This window comes from Hemitrygon akajei, chromosome 19 (assembly GCF_048418815.1).
Source record: "Hemitrygon akajei chromosome 19, sHemAka1.3, whole genome shotgun sequence".
Taxonomy (NCBI): domain Eukaryota; kingdom Metazoa; phylum Chordata; class Chondrichthyes; order Myliobatiformes; family Dasyatidae; genus Hemitrygon; species Hemitrygon akajei.
The window spans coordinates 46,071,798-46,087,682 of NC_133142.1; the positions used below are offsets into that span (position 1 = coordinate 46,071,798).

At 38.1% G+C, this 15,885-nt stretch overlaps 1 protein-coding gene across 5 annotated transcripts in view; it reads left to right on the forward strand.

Moving 5' to 3' along the window:
- Positions 1 to 10,849, forward strand: part of LOC140741904 (metabotropic glutamate receptor 7-like) — a 763,442-nt gene extending 752,593 nt beyond the window's left edge. For all 5 annotated transcript variants that reach the window (XM_073072446.1, XM_073072445.1, XM_073072444.1 and 2 more), the window contains one exon: positions 10,077 to 10,849. In XM_073072446.1, the coding sequence (XP_072928547.1) occupies positions 10,077 to 10,126 (50 nt within the window). In that variant the 3' untranslated portion in view covers positions 10,127 to 10,849. The remainder of the gene's footprint in view (positions 1 to 10,076) is intronic.
- The last annotated feature ends 5,036 nt before the right edge of the window (positions 10,850 to 15,885 follow it).

Genomic DNA, 15,885 nt, shown 5'->3' on the forward strand with positions numbered 1-15,885 from the left:
TCTGATGACATGGCCCAGGAAATTAAGTTTCCTCTCATTTAATGTTCTCATTAAAGATCTGTTTGTATGGGCACATTGGGGTACCCTATCTCTATATGATATCTTCAGTATTCTTCTAAGAAACCACATTTCTGTTGCTTCTAAGTTTCTTTGGAGTTCTGGTGTTATAGTCCATGTTTCGGAAGCATACAGCAAGATTGACCAGCTGTAACATTTTAGTAGCCTAAGCCTTGTTGTCATAGAAATGTGTCTAGTGGTAAAAATGGGTTTCATTTTTTGGAAGCTGGTTTTGGCAATGGCACTTTTTCTTTTGATTTCTATTTGACTTCTAGCATTGTGTGATATAAAGCTACCAAGGTAACTAAAGCTGGTCTTTTGTTCAATCTCTTGGTTACCGATGTACAATTGGCAGTTGGGAGTATCCTGGTGTTTTGATATTACCATACATTTGGTTTTTTTTTACAGTTGATACTCCCAACAGAGTGATTGCTCTTTTCATTTTCCTGACTTCCACCCACACCAATTCAGTAGAACATTGCCCCATGATGTCCTTCCTTTCTGCTGCTGTGATACCTCCCTGATTAGCAATGCCACTTCTCCACCTCTCTTACCTCCCCTGTCCCTTTCTAGGTAAGGTATCTAAACCCCAAAATATACAGCAGCCATTCCTGCCCTTTCAACAGCCAAATCTCTATAATGGCCTCTAAATGTAGTTCCATTTACTGACCCATGCTCTAAGTTCATTACCCTTGATCCTGATTATTTATTAGATCAAATTAGACACAAAAACCACCCAACTGATTGCAATTATGCCTAATCCACTACCTATTCTTCCTCACTGTCTGTCTACATATCCAGAAGATATTCTGATAATCCATGAATTTGCATCCCTGCCCTCCACACTAATTCCTCAACTATATATTCCTCTCCCAAATCATCTTAATCTTGCTCTCTCTGGCACAGTCACTCAGCTACCTACCTCCTACAACTTAAGCGTGTCTACTTCCTTGTAGCTTTTATCTGTCACTTCCTCATTCTCCCGAATGAGCTGAAGGTCATCCAGCTCCTCTTCCAACTCACTAATGTGAGTTGCAAGATGCTGCTTCAGATGCATCTAGCAATCGGGCAGTCCTTAGGTCTCCCATCCCAGATCTCCAACATGAAGATCTCACCACTGGCCTGGGTTCCATTCACACTACTCTAACTGGGCACCAATAAAGAAAACAAGAAAGAAAGATACTTGACAGAACCCTCAACCTTGTCTCAGCTTCAACTCACTAACACCTTTTGAGCCAAAGACTCAGTTCCCCACTCTAACTCTGTCCCCCTTACACTATTTTCAGATTCTATGTGAAGAAATTTTGTAATTACTTGTTAAACATTGTATTTTGGTGCATGCATAAAAGACATTGTTTGATATAATTTGATATCTTTAGCCAAGGTGTTGTGGCTAAAACAAAGGATGTCGTTTCTGAGATAACTGGTGTTACTACTGAATTTCATATTTCAACTGTTCTCAAAAACATCTAAACGTCTCCAGCCCATATCCGTGGCAAATTTGAGTAACCCTGATCACATACTCAACTCTGCTCCACAAAGGACTATCAGGTCTGATTAACAGGATAAGTAACTAACATCTCATCAAGTCTGGCCCAACGTGGACGCTTGTTTCATTTACAGTACATATAAAAGATATCAGAATAACTTACTTTTATATACAACCTTTAATGATTTCATGAACTTCTAAATTCTTTATAGCAATTCGAACATTGTTAAAATGCTTTTAATGTATGGAGCAATGCAGTCAATTTGCCTGTGGCAGTGTCTCACAATTGTACTGCATTTGTAGAAAAACAAAAATCATTCAGAGAAAATAATGGGACTGAAAGCCATTAAATTCTCATGACCCTCATCAGAAGGGTTAGGAAGAGATGAATAGAAAAATTGTGAATATACTGATCATCTTCAAAAAAATCTATACACTCTAATATGATTCCAACAGAAGTGCAGTCCCAATATAAACTGTGAAAGGGGGTGGGGGGAGAGATAGAGATCAAGAGACTGTTGCTCAGCTTGACATCAGTAATAGAAAATATGTTATAATATTCAGGGAGTGGCTACAGAGAACATTGAACATAATGGGCAGTGTCAAATAGGTTTGTGAAGGGGGAATCATGTTTGATGAATTTTCAGAAGAGATATGGGTAAACCAGTTGATGTTTGGGATTTTTGGAAGGACCAATAAAGTACCTTAAGACATTATTAGGCAAGATTAGAGCACACATGGTTGCATATGATATACTGCTGCGGACTGAGGATTGACTAATCGATAAGAAAAAGTTGAAACAAATAGGTCATCTTCAAGATAAGAACTGTGACCAGTGCACTAGTGGACTAAGGATCAACATAAAGGACCCCCACTAATCAAAATCTCTTTTGAAAGGACCCTGTATAAGAGGATTGCTGATAATACTGAGCAGTGTGAATTGTATGAGGACACAAAAGGATTCAAGAAGATTTAGAGAGTCAATGTGAATGGATACCAACATGGCAAATGGAATATATTGCACAAAAATGTGAGATAATCCTCTTTGGAGGAAGAATGGTCAGCTGAATATATTTTTGAAATGGTGAGAGACTGTGTAGTATTAGATTTTATTTATTTCATTTAGAGATTCAGTATAATAACAGGCCATTCCAGTCCAATGAGCCAGCGCAGCCTGATTACACCCATGTAGACCAATTGACCAACTAACTCATATGTCTTTGGAATGTGGGAGGAAACCTGAGCAACCAATAGAAGCCTAGCAGATATGGGGCGAACATGCAGCCTCTTTACAAACAGCAGCAGAATTGAACCTGGGTTGCTGGCACTGTAATCATGTTATACTACATGCTATGATACCATGGCACTACTTGTATTTACAGGCATCTGACAGCCCTTTGCATACAAGTCATTAGTAGCTTATGTGCAAACCATCATCCAAATCATTAACACGCAATGTGAGAAGAAGTGGTCCCAATACTGACTCCTGCAGAACACCACTGGTCACCATCAGCCAACCAGAACAGGTCCCCTTTATTCTGACATTTTTCTTCCTACCAGTCAGTCAATCTTCTATTCCTGCTAGAATCTGTCCTGTAATACCATAGGCTCCTACCACCTTAAGCAGCTTCATGTGCAGCACTGTGTCAAAGGACTTCTGAAAATCCAAGTAAAACAACATCCACTGACTCTTCTTTGTGAATCCTGCATCAAAGAGTAATCTGCCTACTTTATCATATTGCTCCAAGTACTCCTAAATATCATCCATAACAATGGATCCAACAGTTTCTCCAATCAATGGAGTTAAGCTTACTGCCCTATAATTTCCTTTCTTCTGCTTTCCTCCCTTCTTGAAGAGTTCAGTGACATTTGCAATTTTCCAGTCCTCCAGAACCATTCCAGAATCTAGTAATCCTTGAAAGATCATAATTAATTCCTCCATAATCCCTTAAGCTACCTCTTTCAGAACCCTGGAGTTTAGTCCATTTGGTCCAGGTGACTTATTTACCATCAGACCTTTCAGCTTCCCAAGCACCTTCTCCTTGTTAATAGCAACTACACTCACCTCTGTCACCTGACTCTCAAATTTCTGGCATTTTGCTGGTGTCTTCTGCATGAGTTAAATCAGCTGATTACACATGAGTCCAAGAGTGATTACACGTGAGACCACATGATGAAGTAGCCCCTTGAGTTGAATGCGATTTTGGTCCTGCCCAAGACCACCATGATGGCCTTTGACAGCAAGGCATTATAAATGACTGTGCAGAATTTTTAAATGCTTCTAAGTCAGGCATTTAAAAACTACTGCCTGGAAAAGAAAACAAGGATTGAAATAGTTAATAACACATTAAAATACTAAAATATTGGGAGTCACTGCCTGTGAACAACTGCGACTGGGGTGAAACTAAGTTTCCATTCGCAAAATGGTTGAAGACCCTCTCTTGAGCATGCAGGACCCTGCTGCTGGATTCACTGAAGGACACCAGCAGTGAAGTAGAAGGTGAGATCTTCTAGCGAACTTCTGCATATCAAGGCATTCACGGAGGTCTGAGATGCGGTGGTCATAAAGACTATGAGCTAGTGAGATGTCCTTTGGAATGTGCAGGCAAGACCTGACAATGGCTTAACATAACTGTAAATAATGTTAGTTCTGTTGAGAGATAGATACAAGTCAGGACACAAGGAGAAAACACCTGTGCAGCTGTTTGAAATACTGTCACCAGAGAGTGGACTCACTTTAACATAACATTTTAAAGACTTGGAGGAGATACTGCATATTTGATAACTAAATTGTGCTTGGCAAGGGGAATAATGCTTACATTCTTCTATCCACATTGACATCTCTCCCTGGTAGCCAAGCAGGCCGATGGGATCTGTTTACTTTCAGGAACAGTTGAATGATGTTTTTGTTTAAATTAAAAAATAGCAAATTCAGGCAATAAGAGGGACTTCAGATGTTTGATCAACAGACACAAAATGCTGAAGGAACTCTACGGGTCAGGCAGTATCTATGGAGGAAAATGAACAGTCAACATTTTGGCCTGAGTCCCAATGGAGGGTCTCATCTAAATTATTCACAGTGCATTTTTCTCTATGAATGCTGCCCGACCTGCTGAGATTCCCCCATAATTTTTTTGTGTTGCCAACAAATCAAAGAGAACATTTTGAGTGGTTGCAAACCAAAACCATTGACGTGTTCTCTCTCCACTGATGCTGTCTGATTTGTAATGTATTTCTAGCACTGTCTACTTTATTTGAGTTTCAGAATGTTTTCTTGATCTCCATTGGCTTTTCTCACCTTCATTTTAATTACTGTGTGTAATTAGTGCAGATGAAAATTGCAAAATCATAGCTGATGACTGAATGAAGAAAATTTTCTTTCCCATTGAGTAACTGAAAATATTTGTGAAAGCCAAAGCTATTTTCTGGTTTTTCTCATTTGTTACTCAGTACCTGCCATGCATCATTATTTGTAACGTTCCCTCTTCCATTTTAAGTGGAATAAATTCCAAGAATTCAGTGTGTCTGTGAATTTACAGTGAAAGTCCCTTAACCAAATGCACACCAAGCATAGGAAATAGAGTAAATCTCCAATAATCTACTATCCATTTATACAAAAATTGCAGTGGTTGCCATCTTGCTCATTATGTGATCTTTCCTGTGCTCTTTCAAAGGAGGTTAGAGAAACTGGACCCTGGTTTCTGCACTCCCTTTAAGTTTATCAGGTTCACTGGAAAATTTACTATCCTACTGCATTTTTTAAAGTAAATTAAGACTGTGCTTGGATGTCAATAATATGACAAATCTGCCAGTCCAGTATCACTGAATTCCTTATCACATAGGATTAAAGGAGTTTTACTGAATCATTGTTCTTCTCTGACATATATCATGGACAGTAATACAGTGAAAAAGAACCATACCTTTTAGCCCACTATGTATATAAGAGGAAGTGATATGAAGTCTATTATATTTGAGAATATCTCTTGTAACCTTTGAAGATGTTGCAACATCGCTTGACAAATATGACTGTTCAGGTTATAAGGAAAGTCTTATAGAGAGAGTGCAGAGGAGATTTACAAGGATGCTGCCTGGAATACCTTATGAGAATGGGTTGAGTGAACTTGGCCTTTTCTCCTTCGTGCGATGGAGGATGAGAGGTGACCTGATAGAGGTGTACAAGATGATGAGGGACATTGATTTTGTGGACAGCCAGAGGCCTTTTCTCTGGCTAAAATGGCTAACACGAGGAGGCATATTTTTAAGGTGCTTAGAAATAGGTACTGAGGGGATATCAGGGGTATGTTTCTCACACAGAGTGGTGGGTATGTGGAATGCACTGGCGGAAGTGGGTACAATATGGTCTTTTAAGAACCTCTTAGAGAGGTACATGGAGCTTGGAAAAATAGAAGGGACTCTGGTAGGAAAATTATAGGCAGTTACATGGTTTACACAACATTGTGGGCCAAAGGGCCTGTAATGTGCTGTAGATTTCTATGTTCTAACCAAATATTTTGCATCTACACTAATGCCATCTGCCTGTATTAATGCCTTGTCTATTCAATGCCCTCTCTGAACGTGGGTGTATCAAATTCCACTATCTCCTCTGGCAGTGAGTTCCAGATATCAACTACACTGTAAAATAACTTTTCTTTCAAATCCCCTTAATCTCAAAACTCTTCAAATTTAGACCATAGTTTTGCAATTGCTCACAAATCCTATCCCAAAAATCCTCTCCAGTAACTTTACGACTACTGAACAGTCTATGGTTTCCAGGATTATCCCTATTTCCCTCCCTGAATAAAGGAACAATAATAGCTACTCACCAGTTCTGCAGGACCTTGCCCGTGGATGGAGAAGACATGAAGAAATTGTCAGCAATCTCGTCTCTTACCTGTCTCAATAACCTGAGTTATATCCCATCAGACCCTGGGGACGAATCCACTTTACTGTTCTTTAAGAAACCAAACACTACCTCTTCCTTTATCTCAAAATGCCCTAATAAATTAGCATGCACCACAATGATCTCCATATCCTCTATATCCTTCTCCTAACATGCTGAAGCAAGGTACTAATTTTGGACCTCATCCACACTCTCTGCTTGCTTTATTGTTGAATGGAACTCGCTCCATTGAGTGGTCCTACCCATTGTCTAGTTACACCCCTTGCACTTAATTTATGAATAGAATGCCTTGGGATTTTCTTCAATCCTAATTGTCAAGGACTTTCCATGGCCTTATATATAGCTATCATAAAACTTAGAGGTTGTGGTAACTGCTTCCAAACTGTTCTCCCATGGAAAGGTCAGTGACTTGGCCAGACTCATTATCAAACACCAGCTCCTCTTGGTGGACTATCTACATCATATTAATTTAAGAAACCGTGATCTAATGATCTAATATGTTACTCAATATTAATTATGGAGCACATAATCAATTCTGTCCTATCTAAACCCCTTTCATTAATGAGGTCCCAGTCTATACAAGGGAAGTTGAAGTTACTCACTATTTCAATCCTATTGTTTTAACACCTTTCTCTGTTCCTCGACATCCCAAAAGCAGCTCCAACATGGCCACTCTGCTTGACTTCAAGTACTTTTCATTGTTTCTGTAAATAGATTTATTAGCCAAGCAAATATTAATTAACAACCAGGAAATGTATTCCAAGTCCTGACTCCTATTAGGTAAAGTTCACCAGAATGCCCTAAGGCTTGCCTCTTTTAAACCCACACAACTCTAATTTCAAGTCCCATCTCCTGTTCTTTGCACTCATTCCAGCTTAATGACACCCTCTCTATAAAAGGGTGACCAAAACTGTACACAATACTCAAAGTGTGGTCTCACCATCTTGTATAACTACAACATAACCCATTCAAAAAGGTTCCCTATTGGTGCTAGTCTGTAAATTTCTGATCCCATCTTATTTCAGAAGTTAAACCTCTTGACCTAGCTGGGGAGGGGGCGTGCAGGCTACAATGTCAGAGCTTTCTAGATGCCACAATAGTTATAGTGAAATTTTTCACCTTGATTGTCTGAGTTCAGCCTTTGCCTAAAAAAACTGTGCTACACCCATTCTTTGCATCCTAAATAGATGCCACATTTTGCTCTCAAGCCGCATCAAGATCATAAAGGATGCAGAAATTGGAACACTCTTTTAAGTCGGAGAATTGCATACGATTATTACTTAAGTAGGACCTTCATACATATCCTTTGAAAACTTTTAATTGCAAATTAGCAAAGATTGTGTAAATTATCTCAGACCCACTGAATAAATACAGTCAGTGAAATTGTAATGTATATAGCTGTTCAGAAATCTCTATTTGAAGCTATTTGAAAGAATGTTAAAAGGCCAGATGGGATATGTAAAATATATTTGCATGGTGCTGATAGCATCTTCACAGTCTGTGCACCAGCACTGATATTGTGTCCCAAGCCACTTTGTAGGCTGGTCACGAAACAAATTGATCTTCACATGAAATGCCCATGTTTTCTGACTGTTCTTTCATGTGTGAAAAAATAATGCAGTTTCATTTTGTCTGCTCCTGTGTTAGTTGTGAATTTTATTCAAAAGTGGGTGTGGGGGACAGACTCGTGAAGCAGTACATGCAGAGGGGAGAAGCAATGAAGAAGTATTCAAATCTTCATAAATCTTTAGAGCACCATTAGCCTTTGTTATATTAGAACAAAAACCTTCAAATGGTGCATTAGCTTATTATCCAGGAAGCTGTTTGGTATAGAAGATATTTTAAATCAGAAGAATGTGGTTAAGTTCTATGAAGCAGTGATTAACAGTCTAATTAAATTTAGACAGAGCCAGGAACATTCTTAAAATTAATGCTAAATGGAAGTGGCTTTCCAATAAACTGGACTCTATCATGCTAGTTGCTGACACAGTGTGAGGGCATGCCTTTGAACCCATCAGCATTGGAACAATAGACTTGATTTTGTGGACTCTATTTAATATAAAGTACAATGTCAGTTTGAATGTTCTCTTCTACCTAAAAGTGCCTTCAGTCTGCACTGTGAGAACTGAACAGCAGAAAATATAAATGAGTATAATTTACACTAACAAAAAATGTGATATTCCTCAACACGAGAGACTCTGCAGATGCTGGAAATCCAGAATAAGACACAGAAATACTGGAGGAACTCAGCAGGTCAGGCAGCATCTACAGAGTGGAATGAACAGTTGACATTTCAAGCTGAGACCCTTCATCAGGACTCATGAATGACGAAGGGTCCTGGTGAAAGGCCTCAGCCTGAAACTTCAGTGTTTGTTTATTCCTCTCCACAGATGCTGCCTGATCTTATATGTTCCTCCAACATTTTGTGTGTGTTACTCTCATATACCCCCTTAGTTTAATGGAACTGTACATCTTGTGAATTGTTCAATTTGGTGAAAAATATTTACAAGGTGTTCATGCAGTGAAGAACAACATTAAACAAAGCACAAGGGTATGCATGAATTATGCTCTAGAAATAGATATAATTATTCCGAGTATGCATCACAAAATTATCTGCTATGGATATATTGTGTCACTGCTTTTAGTAGAATATGGGTCACACTTTGATGGGATCACTTAGTCAGCCTTGGTGGAAATTATGCAAATATATAAGGAACTGGGGCCAGTAAAATAGTCTGATCCTAGATTACTCACCATTGATTCATACTGTAATGAACACGAGTTAGGGACAAGAGCAGGACAATGGTGTCATCAACACTTTGCATTTATTTTACACATATAATATTAAAAGATGTTTCAATAGATTCAGGATTAGTGAGGCAACCAATTAAGAAGAACTTTAAAAAGAATCTTTGAGGAACAGGAGGAGGAGAGTTAGGGGTTTATGCAAATAGATTTCAGAAACTGAATAGAGTTTTTGGAGATGGTGGTAAGCAGCCTTTTAAGGTCACACATTTATGGGGTTGGAAGGACATTCAAGTAAGATGTCAGCCTTGTGATCAGGATGATGCCATGGATGAATTTTATTTTTAATCAAGTCCACAGGTGAACTGTCTACCAACTCTCATTGGCTGGTATGCATGTGAATGTACAGTACCTGAACGTTCTTCCCTTTGATTGAATTTTGTTTTTTCAAGATGTTCTTCCAACTTGCAGTAGACATGCTGTCTCTGCACTAAGCAATGACATGATAGAAGTGCCTCTAATTTCTCTGCATTCAGAGCACGCATCTGGCCTAAAACCTAAGATCTAAGCCCAGCGATGAAATTACATTGAAAATATTATTCACAGCGCAATAAAGCAAGAGATCATTTTGGTAAATATTTGCTTAAAAGTTGAATGGGATTTCTGAACATGAAATCTCAGCATTCAATTTTTTAAAAATACTTTGATAAACATAGGTTTTTATCTACACTGATCTCTTGATCGCTGATGCTGAGATTCCGTCATCTGCAAAACTTCAACAAGCTCTTTGAAGTAATTAATCAGACACTGCTATTCAGTATGAATGCTATCTAATTAGCATACATTTCCCAGCTCTAACTTTTTTTTCCATTTGCTTTCTTGTAGGCCCAGCAGCCAAAAAGAAATATGTGAGCTACAATGACCTTGTAATTTAACTGCACTGACCTGAAGAGGAGGTCAAGTTCTTCAGGCATATGGTCATTCATCTGGCACAGGCCTCCACATGCCCTACTGCCTGCTGGTGGAGGGGCCTGTAAGCCAGGCTTTACCTCAGAGATTGAACACAGAAGATCCAAGTGTTTGATAAGCTCCTTGACAAACAACTCCTTCAAACAACCATTGGACTTGCAACCCACTGTTGTATTGTTACTTGCGTGACCTGACGCATCAGTCAGAGCTGAGACCAATGTATCTTTTCTTGTGGACAAACTGCAATGAACAAGTGAGATCTCACAGGGCCTATTAAGTCTTTGAGTGTACTTCCAGACTGCAGTTTTTGACAAAGAGAAAAAAAACCCATCTAATATAGTTTGTGAAGTTTTGCGTGGTGCATCTTTGTTGCTTCTGTTTCACTGTTGCTTCCTGAATGCAGTCACACTTATTAATTGGTCTTGGAATTTCCTGTTTAGTCAACAGTTCATGTCTTGTTATGTCCCCTATGGAGCTATGTGATAAAGGACTATGAAAGCATGTTCATTTTCTACAGTTTGTTTGTAACAAGTATTGACAATAATCTTGCTGCTTATGTGCCAATATTGTGGAATATTCCTTCATTCAAACATTTTTTTTTCATATGGTCACTTGTTAATTGGGACAATGATGTGTTATTGTCAAAGAATGTATCAGCACAAGAAATAAAACCATTTGGATTAATTTTCTATTCATGCAAAAGGTGTTTTCTGGTATTATTCTATTGTGATGAACTCAGTACAAATAAAAGGATGATGCACCAACAAATGATTTTAGAAGCAAGAGCAGGCCACCTAAGCATGTTCTATCATTCAATGATTTCATAGCTGATCTGGCTGTATTGCTGTCTAGTTATGGTAACCTTTCACCCCCACAATCCTTGCTTACCTATACATATCTACCTTTTAAATATTCACAGATTCTGCTTCCACTACTCTGAGAGGAAGAAGATGCTATAGACTCATCATCACCATAAAGAGAGAAAAAATGCCTCCTGAAGTCTCCTGGAAATGGGAAAACATTTACTTTTTGGAAGTGACTTCCTAGTTCTAGGTTTTCCCATCAAGGGAAACATCCTCCCCATATTCCTCTACTCAAAATGTAATGTTATAATGAAATTCTTCCTTGTCCTTCAAAATTCTAACAAACAAGCAGAGTATAATCTAACCTTTCCTTGTCTAGTCTAAGTAATAGTTTCAGCACTGCTGCCAACACATTAAAAGCATTGATATTAGCGAATGTTTAAGTAGCTGCACTCTAATGCATACAGGCATTGTTTATACATTTGCTGCTTTGCGAGAAGCTATTTGCCAGAAAGATTATATGACCTGAACATCTGAGCAGTTAATATTTGGGAGTAGGATGAGCCAGCGGTGATGAAGGTACAGTAAAAATTGTGTTTGAACTTTGACAGACATAGCTGTCACAGGAACAGTGACATTTCTCATCCAGTCAGAATCTAGCCCCAAGGATTGCATGTGAGGAACACCTACATCTGCAGAGTACATAAAGTGCAGAACAGTTGGGATCATGTATAGCAGGTTAAAAAGACCTACTGAAACTAGGGAGAATGATAAAAGCAGAGTAAGTAAAGATAAAATTGCTAAAGTAAAAATAAGTATTGGAGTTCAGAGAATGTAACAAATGGAAATTGCTAAGAGGAATTAAGAAATAGAAAAGAATTTAGAATTGTAGGAGTTGTGTATAGATATAACAATAAAAGATGCAGCAAAAAGCAGCTGTAACAAATAGAATGTATAAAAACATGCATTGCATAAGCATGAAGCAAAGACAAGATTGGCTTTAAAGGAGGAATTAAGTTCAAAAATTATAAGGATTGAGATAATCAGATTAGCCCAAGGCATAAAAATACTGGATTTGCTTAGTGTGTTCAGTTTTTTTTTGACAATATTACCTCAATACAAAATGAGCAGATGAAGTTAGAATTCTAAAAGTAACACTGCAACTGCAGATAGCAAAATGGTGAAACGATCAAATAAATATGTTGCATCATTACCAAAAATCAATTGGATTTGCATTTCTTCTTTCACACCCTCAGTATGTCCCAACAAACATTACAATCTATTAAACATTTATGAAGTCTTTTGTGGAAACGCTTAATCAGCAAGGCAATCAGACAGGTAAAGACAATTGTTCACTTCTCAAATAAATTTGACCAGATTTCCTATATTAGCATATTATGAGCAACAAAGAAACTTGAAAAACATGTTGATTTGAAGAATCTATAAAGAGTCATTCATACAGTGATTCCTACATGACTAATCCAAGGACACAACTCTTTTAACTGCTTTCTCCAAAAGGTTAGTCAACAGACAAATGCTCACTAGAGTAGGAACTTTACTTCACCATAACAAAGCTTTTCTGTGACAAGGACTTATTAAATAAAAGGAATTTGTGGTACTATGTTACAGCAGAAAGGACGAGGTTTGCATTGAAACCAGATTGCCATGGGTATGATGTGTGTTTTAAAATAAAGGTCCTTGGGTAACATGCAAAGAAACCGCAGATAGGGATGATCACCTGTATGACTGGGGACAAGCTCTTTCAAATGATTTCCAGAAGAGTCATGTTCAGAGTCATAATTAGACTGAAATACATGAGAGTTGAAGTTAATTTTCAGTCAAATGAGTTAAAGGTGTGTGATGTTGCTGAAACACAAAGGTCACATTTAGTGCACGATATTTTGTAGTGTTTTATATCAAATAATCTTTTGTAGTTTGTTGTAAGATTTTATGTTATATTATTTGTGGTGCTTGCATTTATATTATTTTATTTGTATTGTTTAATTAATTTAATAAACTTTTAAATGAATTCTGGGTTGTGCTGATCTGAGACCTTTAATTAGCTTTAACATATCCCAAACAAGTTTAGGAGAAAAAAATAGCCATGCAAATTTCAAAATTCAAATTAAATTTATTATCAAAGTCCTCATTGTCGTCGTGGCTATCCCACGAGGTCGAGGATGATGGTCTTTGTTCCATTTCCACAGAGCGAAGACACCCGTGTGTGTATTTGTTTAACATGTACTTGACATTGCACTCCAAGATGCACATGACATTTCACAAATCAACCAACTGATTCCAATGGCATGGAAACCACGACGACTGGAGCTGATGGATTTGTTGCAGCCTTCATCCGCCTTCACAGCCGTTGAGTTTGAAGTAACTTCGTCCACCTGTTCCACCGTTGAGGTCTTGGTTGGATTGTTCTTTGTCAGGGACCTCACCCTCGACCTTACCACCATGGGTGACCCTACCAGGAGCACAGCTTCAGACGGCATTGCTCTCGAGATCTTCTCCACCACAACAAGGTGGCAATCCACAGAGAAGATTATCAAAGTACATACTGTATGTGTCACCATATACAACCCTGAGATTCATTTACTTGCAGACATACTCAATAAACCCAATAGCGGTAACAGAATCATTGGAGGATTTTGCCAATAGGGAGGTCAGCCAGTGTGCAAAAGACAACAAGTTGTGCAAGTACCATACCATAAAACCATAAGATACAGGAGCTGAATTTGGTTATTTGGCCCATCGACTCTGCTCCACCATTTCATTATGGCTGATCTATTTTTTCTCCCAGTCCCAAAACAAAAGAACAAAAATAAAATAATAATAATAAAGAAACAATAAATATGAAGAGCGCGAGATGAAGAGTCCCGTTCAATTGACAAAAACTGTAAGATTGAGGAATCCTCTGTTGGCTTTGAGATCAGAAGTTCACCCTTTTGCTTCTGATGCAGGGTTTTCATTTAGGAAGTGTCTATTTGTTTTATAAGGCTACCATTCAATAGTTTGATGATTACTGCTTTTGAAATTAAAACTGGAAAGAAATTTTGAGGGTAGTGAAGAAACTAATACTGTAGCATGTATTCCCCAATGGTTAAGGGTAGTTGTGAATCAAGAAGGGATGTTAACATTAGATCAGGAAAACATGCTAAAATCAGTAAAGGTCCCTACTGCTTTAAAAAAAATGCTCAGAGATTAATCTCCAGATGGAAGTTACTGATAACCACAAAATCTGATCATTGAAGTAATTTTACTAAACAGATAAAAGATCGGGACCTCAAAGCCCGTAGTTTCTAGATTGCTTCAGGTGACAAGCGGCTAAGCATAGGATTAGAAGGATAGGTCAAATTAATGTGTAGTTGTAGCGATGGTGAAGTGAGGTGAGCTCTGAATTCTTGGGTCATAGGAAATATTTCAGGGGAAAGTGGTAACTGCATAAAAGAGATGGGTTGCAACTAAAATCAGAATGGGACCAATATCCCAGCTGCAGGATTTGCTAGTACTACAGGGAAGGGTTTAAACAGAATTGTCTTGGGAAAACAACTCAGAGTAGATATTCAGATGGGGAGGTACAGTCACCCAGAGGAGAAAAGTTATCAAATCCCATCAGCAGAACAATGAGTAAAATGATGTGATACAAAGCTAAATTGCATCTATTTAAATGCAAGGAATCTGATCATATGTGTTAAGTACGAGCAGCAATAGACACAAATTGAGTCAGGTTTTAATGTTAAAACCACTATCTTTATTAGTATCTACTCAAAATATAGAGAATTAAACAAAATAAACTGAAGTTAATGGTGTATTGCGTGTATATGTGTGTGTGGCTCCCAGACAGTCAAGCGTAGGAACAATTATTAAGGTCTTAAGATTCAGATGGCAAAGTAGAGAGATTCAATAATCCATGGAATAAATGACAGGAGAGATTTGTAAATCCACGTTAAAATGTAGAGAGAAGGCAATTACGAATGATTTCATGGGTTCCACTGGGTAACCAAAATAACAGTCACCATAGTTCTTATCCATCGAGTCGTTCTGAAATCCATGTTGAAATAAGGTGACAGTCATGAAATACCTTTCTTCCAAGTGGTTACCACATAACACCCCGGAATCCAGGTAAGGATCAGCAACAGAGGTCCCACCGGATATTCCAACAAAGTCCACGTATGGATTATACGAAGTGTGAATCACTCAAATAGCATACTACAGAATAACGTAAAATATTGTAGAAGTGCATTCAAATAATAAATTCCACTCCATTATTAATATTACATTGCAAGCTTAACATCTGAAAAGACAATCGGCAATTATATTATCCGTGCCTTTAATATGAGATATCATGAGATCATACTCCTCAAAATCAAACTCCAATTTAACAACCATCTATTTTGGTTTTTCACCTTGCAGAACACCAATGGATTATGATCTGTATAAATCACAAGTGGTTTCTGAGCTGTGCAAACATACACATCAAAATGCTGCAAAGCCAAAATAGGTGATAATAATTCTTCCTCTATGCTGGAGTAACTTCTTTGATGTTCATTGAATTTCTTTGAAAAATAAGGCACAGGATGTTCAACATCATCATAATCAGCCCTTTGTAGTAACACTGCTCCTGCAGTTTCATCACTGGCATCCACAGCTGTGGAAAATGGCTTTGCAAAGTCAGGTGACCTGAGCACAAGTTGGTGACATAAGATGGATTTCAATTGATCAAATGCCTCCTGACAAGGCACTGTCCAAACAAACGTTTCACCCTTCTTCAGGATGTTAGTCAATGGGAGGGCAACATCAGCAAAATTCTTACAGAACTTGTGATAATATCCAACCATTCCCAAAAATCTTCTAAGAGCTTTTTTACCGGTTGGAATGGGAACCTCAGAAATTGCCTGAACTTTTGCCTGAACAAG